Source organism: Nicotiana tabacum, chromosome 17 (assembly GCF_000715075.1).
Source record: "Nicotiana tabacum cultivar K326 chromosome 17, ASM71507v2, whole genome shotgun sequence".
In the NCBI taxonomy this organism is placed as follows: Eukaryota; Viridiplantae; Streptophyta; class Magnoliopsida; order Solanales; family Solanaceae; genus Nicotiana; species Nicotiana tabacum.
This window is the reverse complement of record NC_134096.1, coordinates 63,052,832-63,075,736: the sequence shown is the minus strand read 5'-3', so window position 1 is coordinate 63,075,736 and position 22,905 is coordinate 63,052,832. Positions and strand designations below refer to the sequence as shown.

Here is a 22,905-nt window from a genome sequence, read left to right as displayed (position 1 = left end):
TGTAGGTCTCGGAAAAGATGCGGTTATGAGACCCACATCAGGTGATGAAGAAGTTTTACCGCCTATCTCAAAACTGGAGAAGATGATTAAGAGAAAAAAGGCCTCGGACTCCGAGGGTCAAAAATTCAAAAAGAGAGCGGCTTGTAAACCCAAGGTGAACACAATCCCTTTGACTATGGAGTCGGTCCTGAGTTTAAGGGAAGAAGATGAAGAAGAAGAAGAAGAAGAAGAAGAAGAAGAAGAAGAAAGTGATTTAGGGTTGTTGGCCCATGCACGGGCTAGCACTGATACTCAAAATACTTTGGTATCGGTGGGAGTTGATACTGACCCGTCCAGGCTTGATGAAGTCGAGAAGGAGACTTTGACCCAAGTTCCCAAGCTGAGGGAGATCGAGGACATTTTTCCTCGGGGTAAAGAGACCGTCGAAAAGGCGGTGGATGTCGATGCACAAACCGAGCTTGAGGCTCCCTAGGACGGAGGCGACGCTCAAAAAGACCTACTCGGGGCGATAGAGATCGGGGATTCCCCCCTATTTTCCTTCTTTTTCCCAATCGATGACACGTGACGCTCAAGTTGTGGAGACCTGTCATGGGGAAGGAGTCCATAGAGAGGAGAATCCTTTCCGTGGTTATTTTATCGGGGTAGAAAATGTCACTGGTCTGAGTGACTTGGAGGCTCCGAAGAAGAGCTCGAGTGATATGAGAGCACCTTGCCTATTTAACGAAGCCCAACAGGCCCTGAATCGAGTAAGTTCATACTTTTTTGCCAATTTTTATACTTGTGTTTTTCTTTCTTTGTATAATCCCTTCTTATTTTTGTAGGCTTCTGTGCTTCATCACGAGGCATTTTTCCAATCCCGAGGGGAGCTAAGTCGGTACGAGGCCGAAGTTTGAAGGCTTACTAAGGAGAGAGATGCCTTAAAGTTTCTCAGTGAGCAGAGAGAAGGAGAAGTAAAAGGACTTCGGGCCGAGCTGGAAGCATCTCGAAAAGAACAAGCTGAATTGGCCGAGCATGTACAAAGAATCTTTGAATTTAATGATATTGACTCGGGAGTGATGGCTAATAATTCGGCCCCGCGGGTCGAGCAAAAGTTTGATATAATTAAGCAACTTCGTGCTGAAGTGGACGTAGTGAAATCAGAGGCCGATGAATGGAAGAAGAACATGGACTGCCTCGCCTTAGAAAAGGAGACTGCCCGAACTCAACTGGCTTCGACTGAGGCACAACTCCGAAGCTTGAAAGAGAAAGCCTTGGTGCAAGCTAAGAAAATCAAAGAGTTCTAGTCTCAGTTGAGCTCAGCAAATTCTGATAGAGAGAGATTGACCACAGAACTTGCAGCGGCCAAATCGGAGGTCGAGAAAACCATGGCCAATACTGATGCAATGGTGGCCGTTTATCGATCTGATGTCGAAGCTGCTAAAGTTCGAGCAAAGAAGGTTGTTGAGGCTGCTCAGACTCGGGCAAATTGGGTTGCCGAGCATGCTAAATGCCAGTCTCGAAGGGAGACTCTCGAAGAGATTCATGCTCGTGGCTTCGATCTAACAGTCGAGATCGAGAAAGCTAAGGAGCTTGAAGCCGAAGCCAGAGTGTTGTACCGGGAGTGCGAGCGGATCTGAAAGTGAAGGGGGTCTCAAGGGCGAAGACGCTGCTCCTGGAGAAGAGTAAGTCTTTTAGTATTTTTTTGTTTCTTATAAGACCGTTTTGGTCTTTTGTAAAGAAATTTGACCGGGCTATGTTGCCCTTGTAAATGAATTTGACATGTATATAAAAACTTTCTTCCTTTCTGCCTTATAGAATTGTGAAGTTTGTATCCTAAGGCCCCGGTTCAAATAATTTGATCAAAACCGAACTAGTGTAGCCCTTAAGCCTTATAGTCGAGTGAGTGCTTGCTCGGACTCAAAGTAAAAGACATCCCTTAGGCTTTATGGTCGAGTGAGAGTTTGCTCGAACTCGAAGAAAAAAAATAGCCCTTAGATTTTATGGTCGAGTGAGAGTGATTTCTCGAACTTGAAGCAAAGTAGCCTTTAGGCTTTATGGTCGAGTGAGGGTTTGCTCGAACTCGAGGCAACGTAGCACTTAGTCTTTATGGTCGAGTGAGTGTTTGCTCAAACTAGAAGTAAAAAATAGCCCTTAGGCTTTATGGTCGAGTGAGAATGATTTCTCGAACTCGAAGCAAAGTAGCCCTTAGGCTTTGAGGTCGAGTGAGTGTTTTCTCAAACTCGAATTAAGGTAGCCCTTAGGCTATGTAATCGAGTGGGGGTTAGCTCGAACTCGAGTTAAGGTAGGCCTTAGGCTTTGTAGTCGAGTAAGGATGATTTATCGAACTCGAAGCAACGTAGCCCTTAGGCTTTATGGTCGAGTGAGGGTTTGCTCAAACTCGAGGTAACGTAGCCCTTAGTCTTTATGGTCGAGTGAGTGTTTTCTCGAACTCTAAGCAAAGTAGACCTTAGGCTTTATGGTCGAGTGAGGGTTTGCTCGAACTCGAGACAACGTAGCCCTTAGGATTTATGGTTGAGTGAGGGTTTGCTCGAACTCGAGACAACGTAACCCTTAGGATTTATGGTTGAGTGATTGTTTGCTCAAACTCGAAGTAAAAAACAACCCTTAGGCTTTATGGTCGAGTGAGAATGATTTCTAGAACTCGAAGCAAAGTAGCCTAAGGCTTTATGGTCGAGTGAGTGTTTGCTCGAACTCGAAGTAAAAACAGTAGCCCTTCGGTTTTATGGTCGAGTGAGTGTTTGCTCAAACTGGAAGTAAAAAATAGCTCTTAGGCTTTATGGTCGAGTGATAATGATTTCTCGAACTCGAAGCAAAGTAGCCCTTAGGCTTTGTGGTCGAGTGAGTGTTTGCTCGAACTCAAATTAAGATAGCCCTTAGGCTTTGTAGTCGAGTGAGGTTTTGCTCGAACTCCAGTTAAGGTAGGCCTTAGGCTTTGTAGTCGAGTGAGGATGATTTATCGAACTCTAAGCAACGTATCCCTTAGGATTTATGGTCGAGTGAGGTTTTGCTCGAATTGAGGCAATGTAGCCCTTAGGCTTTATAGTCGAGTTAGTGTTTACTCGAACTCGAAGTAAAAAACAACCTTTATGATTTATGGTCGAGTGAGAATGATTTCTCGAACTTGAAGCAAAGTAGCCCTTAGGATTTATGGTCGAGTGAGGGTTTGTTCTAACTCGAGGCAACCTAGCCCTTAGGCTTTATGGTCGAGTGAGTGTTTGCTCGAACTCGAAGTAAAAAATAGCCCTTAGGCTTTATGGTCGAGTGAGAATGATTTCTCGAACTTGCAGCAAAGTTGCCCTTAGGATTTGTGGTCGAGTGAGTGTTTGCTCGAACTCAAATTAAGGTAGCCCTAAGGCTTTGTAGTCTAGTGAGGGTTTGCTCGAACTCGAGTTAAGGTAGGCCTTAGGCTTTGAAGTCGAGTGGGGATTTATGGTCAAGTGAGGGTTTACTCGAACTCGAGGAAACTCAACCCTTAGGCTTTATGGTCGAGTGAGTGTTTGCTCGAACGCGAAGTAAAAATAGCCCTTAGGCTTTATAGTCGAGTGAGAATGATTTCTCGAACTCGAAGCAAAGTATCCCTTAGGCTTTGTAGTCTAGTGAGGATGATTTTTCGAACTCGAAGTGAAAAATAGCCCTTAGGCTTTATGGTCGAGTGAGTGTTTGCTCGAACTCGAAGTAAAAAATAGCCCTTAGGCTTTTATGGTCGAGTGATAATGATTTCTCGAACTCGAAGCAAAGTAGCCCTTAGGCTTTATGGTCGAGTGAGTGTTTGCTCGAACTCGAAGTAAAAAACAGCCCTTAGGCTTAATGGTCGAGTGGGATTGATTTCTCTAACTCGAAGCAAAGTAGCCCTTAGGCTTTGTGGTCGAGTGAGTGTTTGCTCGAACTAGAATTAAGGTAGCCCTTAGGCTTTGTAGTCGAGTGAGGGTTTGCTCGAACTTGAGTTAAGATAGGCCTTAGGCTTTGTAGTGGAGTGAGGATGATTTCTCGAATTCGAAGCAACGTACCCCTTAGGCTTTATAGAGCTTGATCTCGTTGATTTTTCGGATAACAGTCCCCTATTTATGGGGTAATCATTCGAACTCCGGTCACGGTCGGCCCTTAAGCATGCTTACATAATAGATCGGGAACATGAAGTAGATGAATCTTTCTGAGATATGAGATATCGGTAAAGAAGAAATTTCTCTTTATAAGTCATTATACATGTGTTCATGTTTTGTGCCAGGGCTCGAGCAAACTATGCGAGCATGGTTCGTTTGACTATTTGGCCCTTACAAAGTTTCCCTATCGAGACCATGTTGCCATGAAGTAACTTCCTTACATCGAACTTAAACTCTTTGAGGGCAATGCCCCCTAGTATTCGAGGTTGATTGTAAAAAGGCCTCAGATACTGTTGAATTGTTCTAAGTTAGCGCGATCAATGGTTGCCTCATTAAAAACCTCGCCAAAAAACCCATTTGGGGCAAAACCGATCTAAGGAAAAAAGAGTGCAACGCGTGCTTTCAGACCTAAAGGCTTTGAGTTGAAGAATCCATCCTTGTTTCTGGTCGAACACCTGCAATGGTTAATTTCAAAATACAAATGAACATGGGAGGGTCGTACCTTAGTAATAGTATCGTTTTAGGTGCGATACGTTCCAATTGCTCGGTAGTTATTTGTCGTTTATCACACCGAGCTTGTAGGATACTTTTTCGATGATTTTGAGAAGCTAATAAAGTCCTTCCCAGTTCAGACCCAGTTTCCCTTCATTCGGATTTCGGGTGTTGAGGGTGACTTTCCTTAGCACCAAGTCCCGTATTTTAAAATCTCAAATATTGATTCTTCGATTATAGTACCTTTCGATCCGCTATTTTTGGGCGGCCAATCGGACGAGAGCGGCTTCTCATCTTTCCTCCAACAATTCTAGGCTCGTATTCATGGTCTTGTTATTCGACTCATTTTTTGCATATCGAAACCTGATGCTAGGTTCTCCGACCTCAACCGAGATCAGAGCTTCGGCGCCATAAACCAACGAGAATGGCGTTGCTTCGGTACTGGATTTCGATGTTGTGCGGTATGCCCATAGGACCTTGGGTAGTATTTCTCTCCATTTTCCTTTGGCGTCGGTCAATCTTTTCGTAAGATTTTGGATGATGGTTTTGTTGGTCGATTCAGCTTGTCCGTTCCCGCTGGGATGATACGGTGTTGATAGGATCCTTTTGATCTTGTGATCCTCGAGAATTTTAGTTACTTTGCTGTCGATGAATTATTTTCCATTATCACATACAATCTCGGATGGCATCCCTAATCGACATATGATGTGGTCCCAAATGAAGTCTATCACTTCTTTTTCTCTAACTCTCTCGAAAGCCTATGCTTCAACCCATTTAGAGAAATAGTCAGTCATAAACAAAATAAACTGAGCTTTACCTGGGGCTGATGAGAGGGGGCCGACGATGTCCATTCCCCATTTCATGAAAGGCCATGGATATAGGATCGAGTGGAGTAGCTCCCCGGGATGATGAATCATGGGTGCATGTCTTTGGCATTTGTTGCATTTTTGAACAAACTCCCTTGCATCCTTGCCCATATCGGTCCAATAATACCCTGATCTGATTACTTTGTGGACCAGCGAATCAACACTGGAATGGTTTCCATAAGTGCCTTCGTGAATTTCCCGTAGGATGTAATCGGTATCTCCCAGTCCCAAACATATTGCCAATAGCCCATCGAACATCCTTCTAAACAACGTTCTATCTTCGGATAGGGTGAATCGTGTTACCTTTATGCGCAGAGCTCTCAATTCCTTTGGACCTGATTGAAGCTTCCCGTTCTTGAAGTACTCTCTATATTCGTTTCTCCAATCCCAGGTTAGACTCGTGGAGTTTATCTCAGCGTGACCTTCTTCCATCACCGATCTTATGAGTTGTACGACAATCCCCGAGTTGAGTTCGTCATCTTCGACCGATGAACCTAAGTTTGCAAGGGTGTCGGCCTCGCTGTTCTGTTCTCGGGGTACTTATTGCAAAGTCTATTCCTTAAATCGGTGTAGAGTCACCTGTAATTTATCCAAGTACCTCTGCATTCGATCTTCTCGGACTTCGAAAATTTCGTTAACTTGGTTTACCACGAGGAGGGAATCACACTTAGCCTCCATGACCTCCGCTCCCAAGCTTCTAGCTAGTTCGAGACCTGCAATCATGGCCTCATACTCGGCGTCATTGTTAGTCAATTTTGTAGTTCTGATAGACTGTGTAACTATATTACCTTTGGGCGATTTTAGTATGATGCCTAGTCCGCACCCCTTTGTGTTCAAGACTCCGTCAGTAAAGAGGGTCCAGACACCCGGATAGGTACCCGATTTTATTGGTAGTTCTTTTTCAATATCGGGTACGAAGGCCGGCATAAAGTCAGTCACGAAGTCCGCCAAGATTTGAGATTTGATAGCAGTTCGGGGTCGATACTCAATATCGTACCCGCCAATTTCTATGGCCCATTTGGCCAATCGACCCAAAAGCTCGGGTTTGTGCAAAATACTTCGAAGAGGATATTACAACATGTATCGGATGACATTGGAAATATGGTTTTAGTTTCCTAGAGGCGCTTATTAAAGCAAGCGCTAATTTTTCTAAGTGTGGATACCTAGTTTCGGCCTCGCCTAAGGTCCGGATGACATAATAAATAGGGAATTGCATACCTCATTTTTCTCAAACCAGGACTCCAGTAACCGCTATCTCCGAAACAGCTAAGTACAAGTAAAGTTGTTCGTCCACTTTCGGGGTATGAAGTAGAAGCGGGCTCGATAAATACCGCTTCAGTTCCTTCAAAGCCTGTTGGCATTCCGGAGTCCATGCAAAGTTGGATATCCTAGGCCGGCTATCCGTTCCGTTAGTCTCTGCACGGCCTTTACATTATCTACTATCGTGATGCCCTTGATAGATTTGATTTTATCGGGGTTGATCTCGATTTCTCGATTGGATACCATGAAACCAAGAAACTTGCCCGAGCCAACCCCGAATGCATATTTTTCGGGGTTGAGCTTCATATTGTACTCCCTCAGTATGTCGAAAGTTTCCTGCAAATGCTTTAAATGGTCCTCTGCTCGCAGAGACTTAACTAACATGTCATCAATATAAACTTCCATTGATTTTTCTATTTGTTTTTTGAACATTCGGTTTACTAGGCATTGATTAGTTGCACCAGCAGTTTTTAGACCGAATGACATTACGTTATAACAGTAGGTACCGTACTTAGTGATAAACAAGGTCTTTTCCTGATCCTCCGGGTTTATCTGTATCTGGTTGTACCCGGAGTAGGCATCGAGAAAACTGAGAGTCTCGTGGCCGGCCGTGGCATCGATCATACGATCGATATTAGGCAAAGGAAATGAATCCTTAGGGCATGTTTTATTCAGGTTTTTATAATATATACACATTCTAAGTTTGTTTTCCTTCTTAAGGACTACCACCACATTTGCTAGACATTCGGGGTATTTTACTTCTCGAATGGATATTATTTTAAGAAATTTGATTACCTCGTCTATGGGTGGTTATTTCCGGTGGGATCCCTGTTATGTCAAGATGGGACCAAGCGAAACAGTTCATGTTAGCTATAAAAAATTGAATAAGCTTTTTCCTGAGCTCGGGGATCTAACCCCATGCCTAGGTATACCTTTCACTCGGGCAGATGTTCGATTAACGTGATTTGCTCCAGTTCTTCGACTGTTGATTGGGTGGCATCGGAATCATCAGGGACCACGAATGATCGAGGGACCCCATAGTCATCATCTTCTTCAGTCTTCCGATTCTCTAGTTGGGTTGAGGCTGACGTTTGTGATTGCTATTTGGTATCCTGTTCCCCCTTCGAATACGATCCCTTTGTCTATGATAGTGAAGATATCAGAATCACTTCATCGACGATAAATTTTTCTTTTGCGGCCGGTTGCTCCCCGTAGACCGTTTTGATTCCCTCCGATGTTGGGAATTTCAGAACCTGGTGAAGGGTCGAGGGAACTGCTCTCATGTTGTGGATCTATAGCCTCCCGAACAGGGTGTTATATCTCATATCACCCTCGATCACGTGGAACTTCGTTTCTTGGATGATCCCGGCCACGTTTACTGGCAAGATTATCTCGCCCTTAGTAGTTTCACATGCCATATTGAATCCGTTTAGCACTAGGGTTTCGGGCACGACCTGGTCCTGTAGAACGAGTTGCTCTACGACCCTTGATCGAATGATGTTGGCCGAACTACCTAGATCAATTAACACACGCTTAACTTGAGTTTTATTCATAAGTACAGATATTACCAGTGCATCGTTACCTTTCGCGTCTTCGTCACTAAAGGACAAGGTTCCTTTAGGTGTGTAATCATGAGTCTGAGATCGCTTCTCACTTACAATCGACATCTTAGTGCGATTAAGCACAGGCCCTTGGGGGACATCGATCCCTCCGATGATCATGTGGATGATGGTTGTGGCTCTTCTTGTTCGTTTTTTCTATTAAAATCTCTGTTTTTGAAATGGTTTTTGGCCCGGTCACTTAAAAAATCTCGAAGGTGCCCTTCATGGAATAACCGGGCTACCTCCTCTCTCAACTGCCTGCAGTCTTCAATTCTGTGGCCATGGGTGCCATGATACTTGCACATTTGACTGGGATTTCTTTAGGGTGGATCATACTGCAGAGGTCGAGGCCACTTAGTATCTTTGATGCGTCCGTTAGCCGACACGACGGCGGATGCATCGATGTTGAAGTTATATTTTGATAACCATGGTGCTTCCTTAGGTCCGGTATGACTGTTGAACCCATTCTTGTTTATCATCCCCCAAGACCCCTGGCCTCGATCACTTCTCCTTTTGCCTCGTACGGAGAAGTGTGCAGGTTCGCTACCCCTACGATCTCCGTTATACGGCCGATATTGGTCCTTGTTTGACCTTGGTTCTAGGTCGATGTCCCTTTTAATAACGAACCCAAAACCCAACTGGTCGTCTTCGACTCTAATCTTCGATTGATATCGATTGTGTACATCGTCCCAGGTAACAGCCGGATACTCGATCAAGTTCTGCTTCAACTATCGGGAAGTCATCGAGCTTCGTTCGTTCAGTCCTTGAGTGAAAGCTTTAACAACCCAATCGTCTGTGACCTGTGGTAGATCCATTCGCTCCATTTGGAAACGAGATACGAACTCTCTTAGCATCTCGTTATCTTTTTGCTTTACCTTGAAAAGGTCCGACTTCCTCGTCTCGACCATTATGGCTCCGGCATGTTCTTTTACGAAAGAATCTGCAAGCATAGCAAAAGAATCGATAGAGTTAGGCGGTAAATTATGATACAATACCATTGTACCCTTTGATAGGGTTTCCCCGAACTTCTTCAATAATACGGATTCGATCTCGTTGTCTTCTAGATCGTTCCCTTTAATGACACATATGTAAGAGGTGACATGTTCGTTGGGGTCGGTCGTCCCATTATATTTAGGAATTTCGGGCATGCGGAACTTCTTGGGGATCGATTTGGGGGCCGCGCTCGGGGGGAAAGGCTTTTGTACGAATTTTTTGGAATCTAAGCCCTTCAATACCGGTGGTGCCCCCGGGATCTGATCAACCATGCAGTTATAAGTTTCTATTTTTTTGTCGTTTGCTTCAATCCTCTTTTCTCCTAACTCAATTCGTTTTGTTAGTTCCTCAAACATCCTAATAATTTCGGGATTAGTTCCCGATTTTTGTTCATTTGATCTTACTACAGCTGGCCCCGTTTTGTGGGTGACTTCTCGGGGTGGACCGGGCTCGGCCCAGCTCGGTGCCTGGGTTTGGCTCTGCAACTGAGCTATTGCTACCTGTTGAGCTTGTAACATTTCAAAAATTATACGCATGTTGATCCCGTCTTCTCCAATATTTTTGGGTATTTTGAATTGCAGGTCGAGTTCCACCATGAATGTTATTTTCAGGGTCAAAACGTTGGTTCGCCTTGATGGCCACATGTGAATTAACGTCGATTGGATCTGTGGCCCGATTTCCAACGGGATCGACGAGTGGCCTTTCATCTCGGTCGTCAGGTTGTTGTTCTCATCTTGAAGGCCAATTTCGTTGTCGATAGGTAGGGCCATTAATTGAGAGTTCGTCATTTTTAACCTGAAATTAAAGACACTTCTAAGAGCAAGTGTAAAATAGTGTGTTTTGCATAGATTCGTACGAAATAACCACTGTTATCCTTAGCCCCACGGTGGGCGCCAAATTATTTAACCGAAAAACGGATAAAGTTGAATTTATATGTGGTTCTGAGGATACGTGGCGTAACTTGGTACAAATAGGAAAAATAAGTAGAAATATATCGAATATTGACTATAAAAAGGAATGAATACAAACCCAAATTGAGTAAAGAATAATTTATAAATGAACAAGATAGATCAATATCAAAAGCCCCAAAAAGGATAAATATTTGCTAGATGCTATGTAAATCTCAATAATTTCTCAATATGAGAGTGTATGAATATATGAATGAATCTGTGAATGAATAAATTAAGTCACCTGAATCAATGATAACCTACTCTTAATATAGTGGAGGAATCGTACTTTGGATATAATTAAAAATATATCGTGGAGATCCCATGATAGATTAATTAATTGACTTTTCCTTGATTTCTGCCGAGATTATCTCCCCAAATGCGATTATCTCGAGCCCGAACTGGGTCGCGCTCGATCGTGATCGACCTCTATCTGGGCTCCATCTCGGTTTTGGGCTCTCGGCTGATTTCAGTCTCGATCGGTTTCTATTTGCTCGACCTCTGTTTGGGCTCGATATCGATCTTGGCGGATCCCGACCTTGGTCGGTTTCTAGGGTTCGAACTCAGCAGCCCGACTTCACATTATAGCTCGATATTACAATGACGAACTTTGATCCATCATGCCCCAATCTCGATTAATCACACGAAGGACAAACTCAGTTTTGACCACACAGTGACACACAACCCTGCACTTTCTGTAACCTTTTGTTTTTGTCTGTGATCCTTTATTAGTGGAAATGTTTATATATGTATACTTAAAAGGTTAATGAAATACGTATGCTCTTTTATATTCTTTGAAGTTTCATGATCTCAACCTAAATCCCTTTAATTAAGACAGTTTGGTTAATAAGATCACATGCTATAAGACTTGTAGCCGTGCATATATAACTTTATACACATGCACGGTTAAAGCTTAATAACTATTCCTATTTTTCCTGATCAATTAAAATTAATTAACCCAGTATAAATGAATAGAATACGTCACTTTGAAGAAGGAGAAAGATTCAAAATTCCCTTAATTGGTCTTTTGCAAATTGAAGAAAATATTTCTCTCTATATATATATTAATCTTTTGGATAGACATGTAATTCTTCTCTAAATATTTTTTGTTCCCTGGTTTAGATGTATCTTTTTTTCTAGCTTTTAAGATATATATCGAAGGATCACAATTAGATACGAATAACATTCCTCCAAAAACTTCTTTTCGGCATATGAATTTAGTTATTATAAGGCTGGCAATATGATCGTTTGAGATGCTGGCAATGGACTTAGAAGATATCTTGACTTTGAGATTCTAGTTCTTTTAAGTTATTGACTTTTAAATTAATAATACATATATTTTTAATAAATCCTTTTAGAAGAATATAAAACTTGAACCAAACCCGTAACTTATGTAACCGCGGGTAATAAGAAAATGTGTTATTTTACATTGAGCTACCTACCTAAAGTTAAGGCTGTAACATGCATGGCTTGACGCATATGCATGGTTTGTTTCTTTGGGATCGGAGGGTACGTGGCTGAAATTAAAGAAATGAATTTAGCATTACAATGTACATGTGATCACGAGTCAATGGTAGTGGGAGCTCTTGACTCGGCTATTTATTCATCGACTTGCCTAAATATGGACTACAGTCACCTCAACAGATTTCGTGGCATAAGGCGAAATCATATTGAAAGACCCTTAAATTTATTCTACAAAATATTTACACTAACAATAAAATTTACTTTTTAAATAACAAATTAATCATTTAAAACAAAAAAATGAATTTCAAAAAAAAAAAAAAAGAAGAACACAAAAAATAAAGTGATGGACTATCGGATGTTGAAGTCCAGAACTCAAAGTAAAAATCTTGATTTGGCTATTATCACAAACAAAAAAAGAAATAAACGTACATAACGTAATAACTTAAGTTTTGAGTATTGACGGTGTCAAAAATATTTACTCCTTCTGATCAATTTAAACGATAATTGTAGTTCATTATATTAAGTAGCACTTTTTAGTAAATATCTAAAATAAATTGTAAATACCTAATATAATATGTGAAATTACACTAAAAGAAAATCGGTGCATGAATACTTTTGTGTTCATGCAATTTCAGAGTATATTGTAAAATAAATTCATTATGTTATCGATATATATAATTTAATTCCTATATAAAAAGGAAAAAAATTAAAATTGAAGAGTGAAGCAAATATACTAATTAATGAGGGGGAAAATGTCAAGACCCGAAATTTTTACCTCCGGACCGTGATGGCGCATAACATTTCACTTGCTAGGCAAGTCAACGTTAGAATAACATTATCCATTTTAATTATTAGTATATAGTAATAATAATAAGAAGAAGAATTTAAAATAAATTTGGGGCCTCCAAATTTTGGGGGGCCTAAGGCAATGGTCTCACTGCCAAAAACCTTAGAGCCGCCCCTGACTCCTATAAATTAACCAAATTTAAGAAATTTATTCATTTCGACTCGAAATATATATATACACATAAATATAACTAGATATATATAGATGAGATTAATCTCATTTTGAATAACTAATAATACTATTGCAATCACTGTTACTAATTTAAAATAATTTATTCCATTATATGGACCTGAGACTGAAAGAAAGAACATTATGTTGGGGGGGGGATTATCATAATTTATAAATTTATTGGTATAAAATAACCTCAAGTAGCAAAACAATATATTGTAACACTTTTCTTTATACTAATTATTTATATGAATTATTAGTATATAGTAATATATAGTAATAATAAGAAGAAGAATTTAAAATAAATTTGGGGCCTCCAAATTTTGGGGGCCTAAGGCAATGGCCTCACTGTCAAAAACCTTAGAGCCGCCCCTGGGGGATTTGCATCTATACCCAGTTTTTGGGTCACATTTATTTCGACTCGAAATATATATATACACATAAATATAACTAGATATATATAGATGAGATTAATCTCATTTTGAATAACTAATAATACTATTGCAATCACTGTTACTAATTTAAAATAATTTATTCCATTATATATACGAGACTGAAAGAAAGAACATTATGTGACATAAAAAAAAGATAGCAATTGACATTATAAACAAAAAAAAACTTAAGTAAAATTTGTCGGTGTACACTAGCTTGGTTTAAACGAGTATGAGTATTTTGCATAAAACTGCATGTACATGCAATAAATATCGTGGATAATATGGCCAAAAAATAATTATGAGATGCAAAATAAATGGTCTTCTTTTGACAACAAAAATAATTTCTGTTTTATTAAAAAACAAATTACAGTAATAATACCTCGACAGAGGGGGGTGGGGGCAGAGAAAGGGACGGAGGCTTGTAATAATGATTTGGTTGGGGACAGGCGGGACTACATATACATCAAATCAACAAACGCACGCACTCTTAGACGTAGTTAAATTGACCTTCTTGTCCCTTTCTTCTTCTTCTTCTTCTTCCTTTCCTGATTCCCCTGAATTCTGAATTCTCTCTCTGTATATTATCTCTCTCTGTCAAATCCATACACATATAAACAGGAAAAATAAATCGAAAAATATAAAAATCCGAAAATAGAACAGCTGCTTGAAAAGGGAGAGAAGCTTTAGAAAAAGAGCTTGGATCCGACCCGTCGGACCCATTCGCTAGCTCTCTCTCCCTCTCTCTCCCTCTGGTTCTTGAGTTTTGCTTCCTTCTTCTTCTTTCACAAGAGAGGGAGACCCACATTCACGTCTCTTCATTGTTAATCATCTTTATTTTTCATTCAATACCTAAAAAGGTACGTACATAATTTTTTCACATAATTATATGTTGCTGATGTTGCGCATCCAGCATTTTTATATAAGGTGTGCTTCATTTCTGCATTCTTTGGATCACACAGCTACTTAGCCTTGTTATTTTCGTGCTTCTTTTACAGTTTTTTCTGCATTCTTTTGTAATCCTTTTTTCTGTACTTAAACACAATGGCGGAGGTAAGATTTTTATCGGGAGATTCAAAAAAAAAAAGAAGGAAAATACGCGAAGAAGCCAGAGATTTAACATCAAATATATAAAAAATAAATTGACCTTATTTATATAGTGTAATTTTCCGGCCAAGTAAGCCCTTCCGCCCCTGCCTCTAGCTCTGTCCATGCTTAGACAGGTTCAAATAAAGAGTATATATAAAAAATAGCTACTATAATTAGTTCGAGATTGAGATGTAGGTGCTTTTTTGTCATAATTTTTGAAGGGTTTAAAAATGGGTTCTTTTGAAAATTCATGGTTGATTGTTTATATTATTGCTCAAAGAACGAGGCTTTAATTTTGTTTAACTCGTGTTTAACGTCTTCATCCTCCTTCCTAGGTATTTCCTGACCTGTTGATTCGTAGCTTGTTGTATTGTGAGTTTTTAGTTCTGATCTTTGTTTCCCATATTTTTTATTTATTTTTCATTCTATATATTTTGGCTTTTTCTGCTTCCCTACGCATTTGCATTGTTATTTTTATTCCTTTTTTTCTGTTATACTAACAACAATTTTGTTGTTATTCTTTTGTTTGTTTGCTTGTTATATGATCTTAATGTGGACCCATTTTCTTCGTTCTCCTTTTTCCCTTTTTCTTATGTCTATAATAATCTGACATCTTTTGTCTAATTAAGCCTCTGAAAGCGAAAACAAGGTCATGTTCATTCCATCCTTTTTCATCATCAACGATTTCATAAAGTCAGGACAAGAAAAAAAATAAAAAAAATAAAAAATGAAATGGAAAAGCAGCTTATTAGTTATCACATATTTGATCCTGCTACTTTATGTTCACCTTTTCAGTTATGTCTCCAATTTTTTTTTTTTTGGCTTTTTTTTATCTGCAATCACATGAAATTATTAAAGTTTGTTTCATTGTTCCTTTGTACTTAGCCATCTTTGTGCACCTTGTTTGCTTTGTATGTCAGTAATATTCTTGGTGATTCCTTATTTTTAAATGTGTCTTATAAGGTTCACTGCTTTTAAGCCCTGCTAAAAGCTGCTTTTGTCCCATCCTTTTGAGTTTCATTCTAGTATATAAGATTTGAGAACTGCTAAATCAAGATCAATTTATATATGTGGATTTACCTGAACGCTTCTTTGTAAGTCCCGGTAACGTATGATGAACAAATTTGTGAGCTTTTATTGAGATTAGCAACAGCAGTTCTTTTTTCTTGTTCACTCTTGTGAAAGGTGGAGCATTGTAGATTGTACTGTTAGTTCCAGATATTAATATTCCTTTAAGGTAAGCTTTGTGTAGTCCAGGAATCAAGAATGCATATAATGTTTTGCATCAAAATTTCAAGTCCTTTCTAATTGTTCCATCTTTGTATGTGTTTACAACTTCGGTTTTGACATAGACCTTGGACAGATTATTATAGTTCTTATTTTGAATTGTCACATTTTGAAATGCTATGGAGTTGTATAATCAATTTCAAAGTTTTTCTTGTTCTCGTGCCAGGTATACTTAATTTCTTGTGTTAAACTTGGAATTTGCATCTTTGCATGGTACAGCAGCAATTCGCAGTGGGATTTGTGAGCTGAGTCATAATAATGGGTGGTTGTGTATCAACTCCAGCAAACACAATCAGGGTAAGAAAGAAACACCATCATCGCCACAGAAAATACCATAGAAAGAATTCAAACTCAGGTCTAGTAGGAACCAGGAAAAGAAACAGCGATGCACGGGTGACAGATATTGCTGTTAGTGAGTTTGTTCATACAACTACAACCTCCGGAAGATCTGAGGTCTCCAGTTCCACATTCCATCTTACTCAGTTGCAGTGGCAACATAGTCAAATAGATGCTAATGGTATACTCTCTTTTTTCATTTTGAACCTTATTATCTTTTGATATCATATGCCTATGTTCGATGAGAAACCTACCTGATTAAATCCTTGAAGTGATAAGTACTTGATCTCTTTTGAAGGGATCATCCTAGACAAGTGAAATGTCACCTTAGTATACTCCATCAAAATGATATTTCCCATTTGATCTCACAAAATAAATTCTTTTCAACGTCCTCTGGAGTTGCTATTTTGTTGTTGGGCAGAATATATTTCATTCGGTTAGGGCACTGGTATCAAAAGAGTATATCCTGCTAAAAGTTTTGCATTCTGTCATCCTTTTTTTTACCTTTGATAGATTAGTGGTTGCGTTAATTCTGATGTTTTTCTTGTTCGCAATGAGGAAAAAGAAAAGGGATATTCTCTCTTGAAAGCGTCTTATTAGCAACTGGAGTTTGTGTGATTAAGAACTTGACAATGAAAAAGTTTTGAACCTTAAGCTTGAAAATGATGAGATATTTACATGCTAACAGTTCTTTGCCAAGAAGAAGCATGGTTTGACACGCACAGCATTTTGGAGTCCGACTCAGATGATGACTTCAGTAGTATTCATGGAGGTAATGATCATTGATGTTGGGCATATTTAGTTGTGTTTTGATGTCAATTTCCTATTTTGTTTTGCTGTTCTTGAATGTGTTTTAAGTGATACTTATAATTGATGACCTTCTTTCTATGGATTAAGAAGGCCATCATTCTTAGGAAAAAAAAAGAAGAATACCACCTTATTCATTACCCTATGTTTTTGCCAGTTCTTGTCCCTTTCTTTCTGTTTCTTTTTTTTGGGGGGGTGGGGGGTGGGGGGGGGTCTCTTATCTTTTCCGGAAATTGCTAAATTCTTAATCTTTTCTATATTTTCGTAAGTTTTCCTTCAGAATTATTTTGGAGTTAGACACTATTGGTGCATAACGGATCATATGCTCTTTAGGCGATGGATCTATATCATTTCCAGAAGATCAGAAGCTGATAGGAATCTATGACAACATTACGACATTACTGTTTAGTTGGCAAACTATATGTTAGAATGATTCTTTCTTAAGTTTAATGAACCAAGTGACAAAGTTATTACTTATTCATTCTATTCCTTCTCGCTTCTTGTAGATATTTTCCCCAATATTTCAAGTGGACAAGTACTTCAGTATGAAACTTCATCATGCTTTATGGATAGCAAACTCAAGTACAAAGAATACCATGAGAAATATCTCAAGATAGACGGCAGTAAAACAGAAAAGGTTTTGAGCAAAGATGTAGTTCAGGAACCAAATGGACTTGCAGTTGTAAGTGCTCAAGACTATGATCCATCCCTAGGGAAGGGTGAAGACCTTGGCACCAAAAAGAAGAAGAATTTGGATTGTGCCTATGCAAGTTTTAAAGGTGTAAAAAAGGATAAATTGCAGGAGAAAACTCAGGAGAATGTTTTCAAGTCTGTCTTACCGAAGCTGGTTAGTTCATTGAGTTTCAACGACAAAACCATTTGTGCATCAAATTCAGGCCCACATTCTCAAGTAAAGAAATCAACTATTATAAGGCTTTCTCTGAAGAGGACATCTGTTGATGGAGAAGAAAAGAATGAATATCGTGAGTACTTCCCCCACTTTCCATTTGTGTACTGTATATTATTTTTTCCGAAAAGCTATTGAGAAAGCTAGTGCAATGGTACATTAAACATAGTGGTATTCTTGTAGGTTCTTCAAGAAAGTATCTTCTCCGCCCCAGGGCTGGGCTCGTAATTCCTTGTTGCAGAGAAGAAAAGCCCCTTGCAGGAAGTTGGTCAAAGATCGAGCCCTCAAACTTCAAGCTCCGCGGTGATAGTTATTTCAAGTACGCTCTGAACTTATCCTTTTCTTTGTCAATTTATTACTGTTGTTGAACTTTTGTAGTGGATTTTACACATGTTACTTTACATTTTTCATTTAATCTACAGAGATAAGAGGAAATGCCCTGCTCCTAATGTGTCTCCTTATATTCCAATTGGGGTCGACTTATTTGTTTGCCCAAGAAAGATCAATCATATCGCACAGCACATTGAGCTTCCTTCTATAAAAGGAGATGGAAGAATACCTCCATTACTAATTGTTAACATTCAGGTATTAGATCAGTCTCTCCCAACTGACCAAAGGAGTTTTCATTAGATAAAATATCCTACTCTAATTAGTAATAAGGTTTTTCTTCTTTGTCAGTTGCCTACTTATCCTGCTCCAATGTTCCTTGGTGATGCTGATGGGGAAGGCTTGAGCCTTGTAATATATTTCAAACTTTCTGAAAGTTTTGAGGAGGACATCTCTCCTCAGTTTCAAGACTTCATCAAGGTAATTTATGTAATCTTTCTGAAGCAAAAACAACACCTTTTTCTTCTCCTTTTGTTTTTTCTTTTCTCCTTCTACTTTACTCAAAGTTTGGGAAAGGTGTTCATGCGAGTGGAAGAAACTGCTCAAATGTCTGGTTGATATGTAGCAATCTTCCTAAGTTAGTAAACAAGAGAAACCAAAATAAACTTTCTCACGTTTTAACTAATTTTGGCAGTTATTCGTCATGCTTGGTACAGATCTAGCCCTGATAGTGGTACTAGGGGAATGGGAGAACTTCCAATACGCCCTGGTTCCCTATTAGTTTTGCATTTAAATGTGCTACTGATTTATGTTGTAGAGATTCATCGAAGATGACATGGAAAAGGTTAAAGGATTTGCAAAAGAGTCAATCGTTCCTTTCAGAGAGAGATTGAAGATTATGGTTGGGTTAGTTAATCCAGATGAGCTTGTTTCAAGTGCAACTGAAAGGAAGCTTTTGAATGCTTACAATGAAAAGCCTGTGCTTTCTCGCCCTCAACACAACTTTTATCAGGTGGACACTTCTAATGATCTTTACTTCAATCCTATGACTTTAATCAGTAGTCAGTTTAGCAACATCTTATTCTTAATGTGCACAATCTCTTCTTATTGCAGGGCCCGAATTACTTTGAAGTTGATCTTGACATTCATCGTTTCAGCTACATAGCAAGAAAGGGGCTTGATGCTTTTAGAGAACGTTTACGACATGGAATAGTTGATCTTGGTCTAACAATTCAGGTTTCTCATTTTCCATTTTTCTTTTTCAGAAAGAAAAAATGATGCTGATTTTTTTGTGGATGGTTGCTTACTTTTGGCTTTATAAATGGTGAATGTATGCTCATTGGGTATTCACTAAATTCCACAGGCACAGAAGCCAGAGGAGTTGCCAGAGAAAGTGCTTGGTTGTGTTAGATTGAACAAGATAGATTTTGTTGATCGTGGCCAAATACCCACGCTTGTGAGAGTTGAGGAAGATTCGTGTTCAGATTAATAAAGTTAGTTACCTGCATATTGCGTGGGGGAGTAGATTTTAGTGTATCTTGAGCTCTATGTATATAGCTCAATTGTTTTGAAAAATACACACATTCAATATTAAATACGCAACCGTTGCTACTAACTTATGAAGTAATAGTGGATGCAATGGCACTCTGAACTCACTGACTTAACATTCTTGATTTGCTTCTGCACTCAAGCCATTCGGAATATGAGGCTTGTATAATGAGAAGAAAAATGAGGAGAATAAGATGAATAGAAAGTTATCATGTTCAATACGCTGACTCCGTAACATCAAAATTCATACTGATGAATTACAAGATGATTTCTGGATATGCTGAAAAAAGGCTTGTAGAGGCATCTGAGTTGGTGCATTTGAATGGAGGAAGATGGTTTGAGCCTTGAGGTTGTCGCTTCTATTAGTATTCTAGCTGCTTGTACTGATCTTGTATGCTTAGTTTGGATAAAGGAGTACTGAGTGCATGATCCAATTGTGAGAAGTATGTACAAGGTTAATTCTCTAGTTTGCATTGCCTTCATTGATAAGTATGCTGCTTATACAGTCTGAGGAGATATATTAGTTTCTTGGAATGTTGATACATGGTTTGCTTTACATGGATATGGAAAGAAGGCACGGCTTTTAGCCATTTCTCTCATGAAACCTGATGAAATGACATTGTTAGGTATCTTGTGCACATAGAGTTATACTCTTTTTTTCCTTAGGGGTGTGTGTGGGAGGGGAGGGTATGACCATTCGGTATCTGAAGTTTATTAAGATTTGTGTCAAGTAAGCCTTTAAGGGGAGTAAAACGCTCCTTACCAAAAAGTTTTCATTCTCTAGAGTTCGAATTCGGTAATTTTGATTAAATATGAAGGAATTTCAACTATTCTACCACAAACTCTTTGTATTGGTTTGGTGGATGAGGATAGCTTATTTTTGTTCTATGGAGAAAGATTATGGGGTTATTTCTGAATTAGATTGATCTTTTAGGTGGTAGTGACTATATTGGAGAAGCTTTTATGCTTTCATGTAATTTGACACTTGAACCAAATAATAAGATTTGGTATTCCCTTTTAGTGGGAGGTTGATAAAGCAGCTTTACTGCTTTCTTAATGGAGGAATACAATTTACAAAGCCGCCCCATCCATGGACATAGAATCAAATTTAGAAAAATAATTATCTAAGTTGATTTGATTCAGTTTCTAGTTAGTGCGAATTTTCGATTTCTTTGAAACCACACGAGTCTACGGCTCAACCCATTAAAGAAGAAGAAAGAAACGACCAAAAGAAAAAGGATTAAAGAAACAGGAAGTCATACTGACCTTTGTGGCTAGTACCAGAACACATCATTCATAAAAGTGCACTAGATTTTAGCAGATTAAACCTTAGCCACTTCTAGCTCATATCAACCAAACAATATTCTGCATAAGTACACGTGTAATCCTACACCAGTTGTCCTGTCTTCTTACGTGTAAAGCCATATCCATTTGCCCATACTTTTGGGAAAGTCACTCTGCCAACAGTGAAAAAGCATCCTACTTGGATTGGATTGGCTCTAAAACTTCCTGTGGTCTACATTTAACCACATTCTCCATATAAAACACAACGAATTCTCTCTATCCACTTATCCAATATAGTGTTCAGCTTTTCTAGTGGAACCCTTTTCAATCTGCAAGAGAAATAACTCAAGAAATTCTCAAAGCAATATGGATGCTTGCTTTGTCACTTCAAAGTCCTTCCCTGCAACCGTAGAGAAACTCTTTCCTTTGTTAGGATCAAGAATTTCTTATTCTACAAGAAGAAGGTTATTTGTTAGTCAGTTTCATCAGCTCAAAAAAGTTGGCACTCCTTTGTCAGTGACATGTAAGTACCCTGTTTCTTGTTTTCTCCGTTTTGCATTTCGATGGTATTTTCGTGTAGGTCTGATGAAACAGTCCAGTGATCGAGATATCACAATTCAATTTGTGATGCTCAAATCAACAGAGCTAGATCTAGGGCGGAGTCTGCGGGTTCAATTACTATGTATACATGAGAAGAAAAAGAAATTTCAAGTATACACGTATAATAAGATTACACTCATTTTAAGCAACTAATTTTAATTTGTGATTCGAGAACAATAACTCAGGGGGGTTAGGGGTAATTTCAATCATTTGGAAAACGAATTATTTCAGCCTAAAGTTTTCATTTGTTCACTTTTTTAGATAATCTAATGAAAAATTTCTGCATCGTCTATTTTTGGTTCATGGAAACTACAAAAAGATGGTATTTTTGGGAAACCTGAGAAAACTTTGTACTTGTAGGTTGTCAGGCAAGTTCATCATTGCCATCACCTTCACCTCAAGATGAAGAAAGACCTTTTGCTGAAACGGATTGGAGATCATTTCGAGCACGATTGGTCGCCGGAGAAAAATCTTCCCGGTCAGAAGAGCCTTCCTCCGTCGTCAATCCCGACACCGTCGACGATCTTCCGCCACCTCCGGCCGTCACAATTGGTAACAAATGGGCGCACACCATTCACGAACCAGAGAAAGGTTGCTTGCTCATCGCCACTGAAAAGCTCGACGGCGTCCACATTTTCGAGCGGACCGTAGTTCTCTTGTTGTCAATGGGCCCAATAGGCCCAACGGGCTTAATTCTCAACAGGCCATCACTTATGTCAATCAAAGAAATGAGATCGTCGGTATTGGACATGTCTGGGACATTTGCGAATAGGCCGTTGTTCTTTGGTGGGCCTTTAGAAGAAGGGCTTTTTTTAGTAAGCCCAAATGAAGAAGGAGAAGATGGGCTTGGGAAAAGTGGGGTATTTGATGAAGTAATGAAGAATGTGTATTATGGTACAAAAGAGAGTGTGGGATGTGCTGCTGAAATGGTAAAAAGGAATGTAGTTGGACTTGAAAACTTTAGGTTTTTTGATGGGTATTGTGCATGGGAGAGAGATCAATTGAGGGATGAGATTAAAGCTGGTTATTGGACAGTAGCAGCTTGTAGTCCAAGTGTAATTGGGCTGTCCAATGTTGGAAATGTTGGGCTTTGGGAAGAAGTTCTTGGGCTTATGGGCCCGAAGAAAGTCTGGTGAACTTATACTACTGAGATATAATTTGGATCATTTCAAATGTTATCATTTGTAAAAAAAGGCTATGGGTTTCTGTTTTATTGTAACTTCTGAGTTAGATTTGTGTTTTACTTTAGAAACCCAACATTGTAAATTATTATGCATTGAAATGGGAACTTTTAACTGATTAAATGAGAATGGAGTTATACTTTGTCAAATAGCCTAATTCCTTAGGATTTCATGTTAATGCATACTTTCTTGAATTTTGCAGAGTAAAGGGGAAGAACATAAGAGGTTCGCTCTTTTTAATATTTTTAGGATTTCGAGAAGGAAAGGCGTGAATTTGTCAGGGTAGATGAATCCATGCAACAAATGCAAGAAAAAAAAAATTATAAGTTCCTTAAGATTGAGTTTCTTCTTAGATTGAGAATATGCATCT

At 39.1% G+C, this 22,905-nt stretch overlaps 2 protein-coding genes across 6 annotated transcripts; both read left to right on the top strand.

The window, feature by feature from the left end:
* The first annotated feature begins 13,568 nt into the window (after window positions 1-13,568).
* Window positions 13,569-19,908, top strand: LOC107793531 (uncharacterized). 5 transcript variants are annotated; one of them, XM_075234390.1, is made up of 10 exons: window positions 13,569-14,029; window positions 15,765-16,062; window positions 16,570-16,653; window positions 17,195-17,671; window positions 17,779-17,914; window positions 18,018-18,180; window positions 18,274-18,402; window positions 18,740-18,934; window positions 19,036-19,158; window positions 19,286-19,908. In XM_075234390.1, exons 2-10 carry the CDS (start codon window positions 15,804-15,806, stop codon window positions 19,409-19,411), a joined length of 1,692 nt encoding a protein of 563 aa, XP_075090491.1. In that variant the 5' UTR covers window positions 13,569-14,029; window positions 15,765-15,803; the 3' UTR covers window positions 19,412-19,908. The 5 variants fall into 5 exon arrangements, with proteins under 5 accessions (XP_075090491.1, XP_016471392.2, XP_075090489.1 ...); XM_016615906.2 differs by having other exon boundaries at window positions 15,712-16,062; XM_075234388.1 differs by lacking the exon at window positions 13,569-14,029 and adding an exon at window positions 14,912-15,052 and having other exon boundaries at window positions 15,712-16,062.
* A 988-nt stretch (window positions 19,909-20,896) lies between these two features.
* On the top strand, window positions 20,897-22,684 carry LOC107793532 (uncharacterized). The gene is made up of 2 exons (XM_016615908.2): window positions 20,897-21,277; window positions 21,715-22,684. The coding sequence occupies exons 1-2, from the start codon at window positions 21,121-21,123 to the stop codon at window positions 22,488-22,490; spliced, it is 933 nt and encodes a 310-aa protein (XP_016471394.2). The 5' UTR covers window positions 20,897-21,120; the 3' UTR covers window positions 22,491-22,684.
* Window positions 22,685-22,905: the final 221 nt, after the last annotated feature.

Bases quoted from the DNA above. Each gene is read 5' to 3' on its own strand.
- LOC107793531 (XM_075234390.1), top strand. From the start codon at position 15,804: ATGGGTGGTTGTGTATCAACTCCAGCAAACACAATCAGGGTAAGAAAG. The intron at 18,181-18,273 runs GTATTAGATCAG...CTTCTTTGTCAG, and splicing joins TACTAATTGTTAACATTCAG to TTGCCTACTTATCCTGCTCC. The intron at 19,159-19,285 runs GTTTCTCATTTT...TAAATTCCACAG, and splicing joins ATCTTGGTCTAACAATTCAG to GCACAGAAGCCAGAGGAGTT.
- LOC107793532 (XM_016615908.2), top strand. From the start codon at position 21,121: ATGGATGCTTGCTTTGTCACTTCAAAGTCCTTCCCTGCAACCGTAGAG. The intron at 21,278-21,714 runs GTAAGTACCCTG...TTGTACTTGTAG, and splicing joins CACTCCTTTGTCAGTGACAT to GTTGTCAGGCAAGTTCATCA.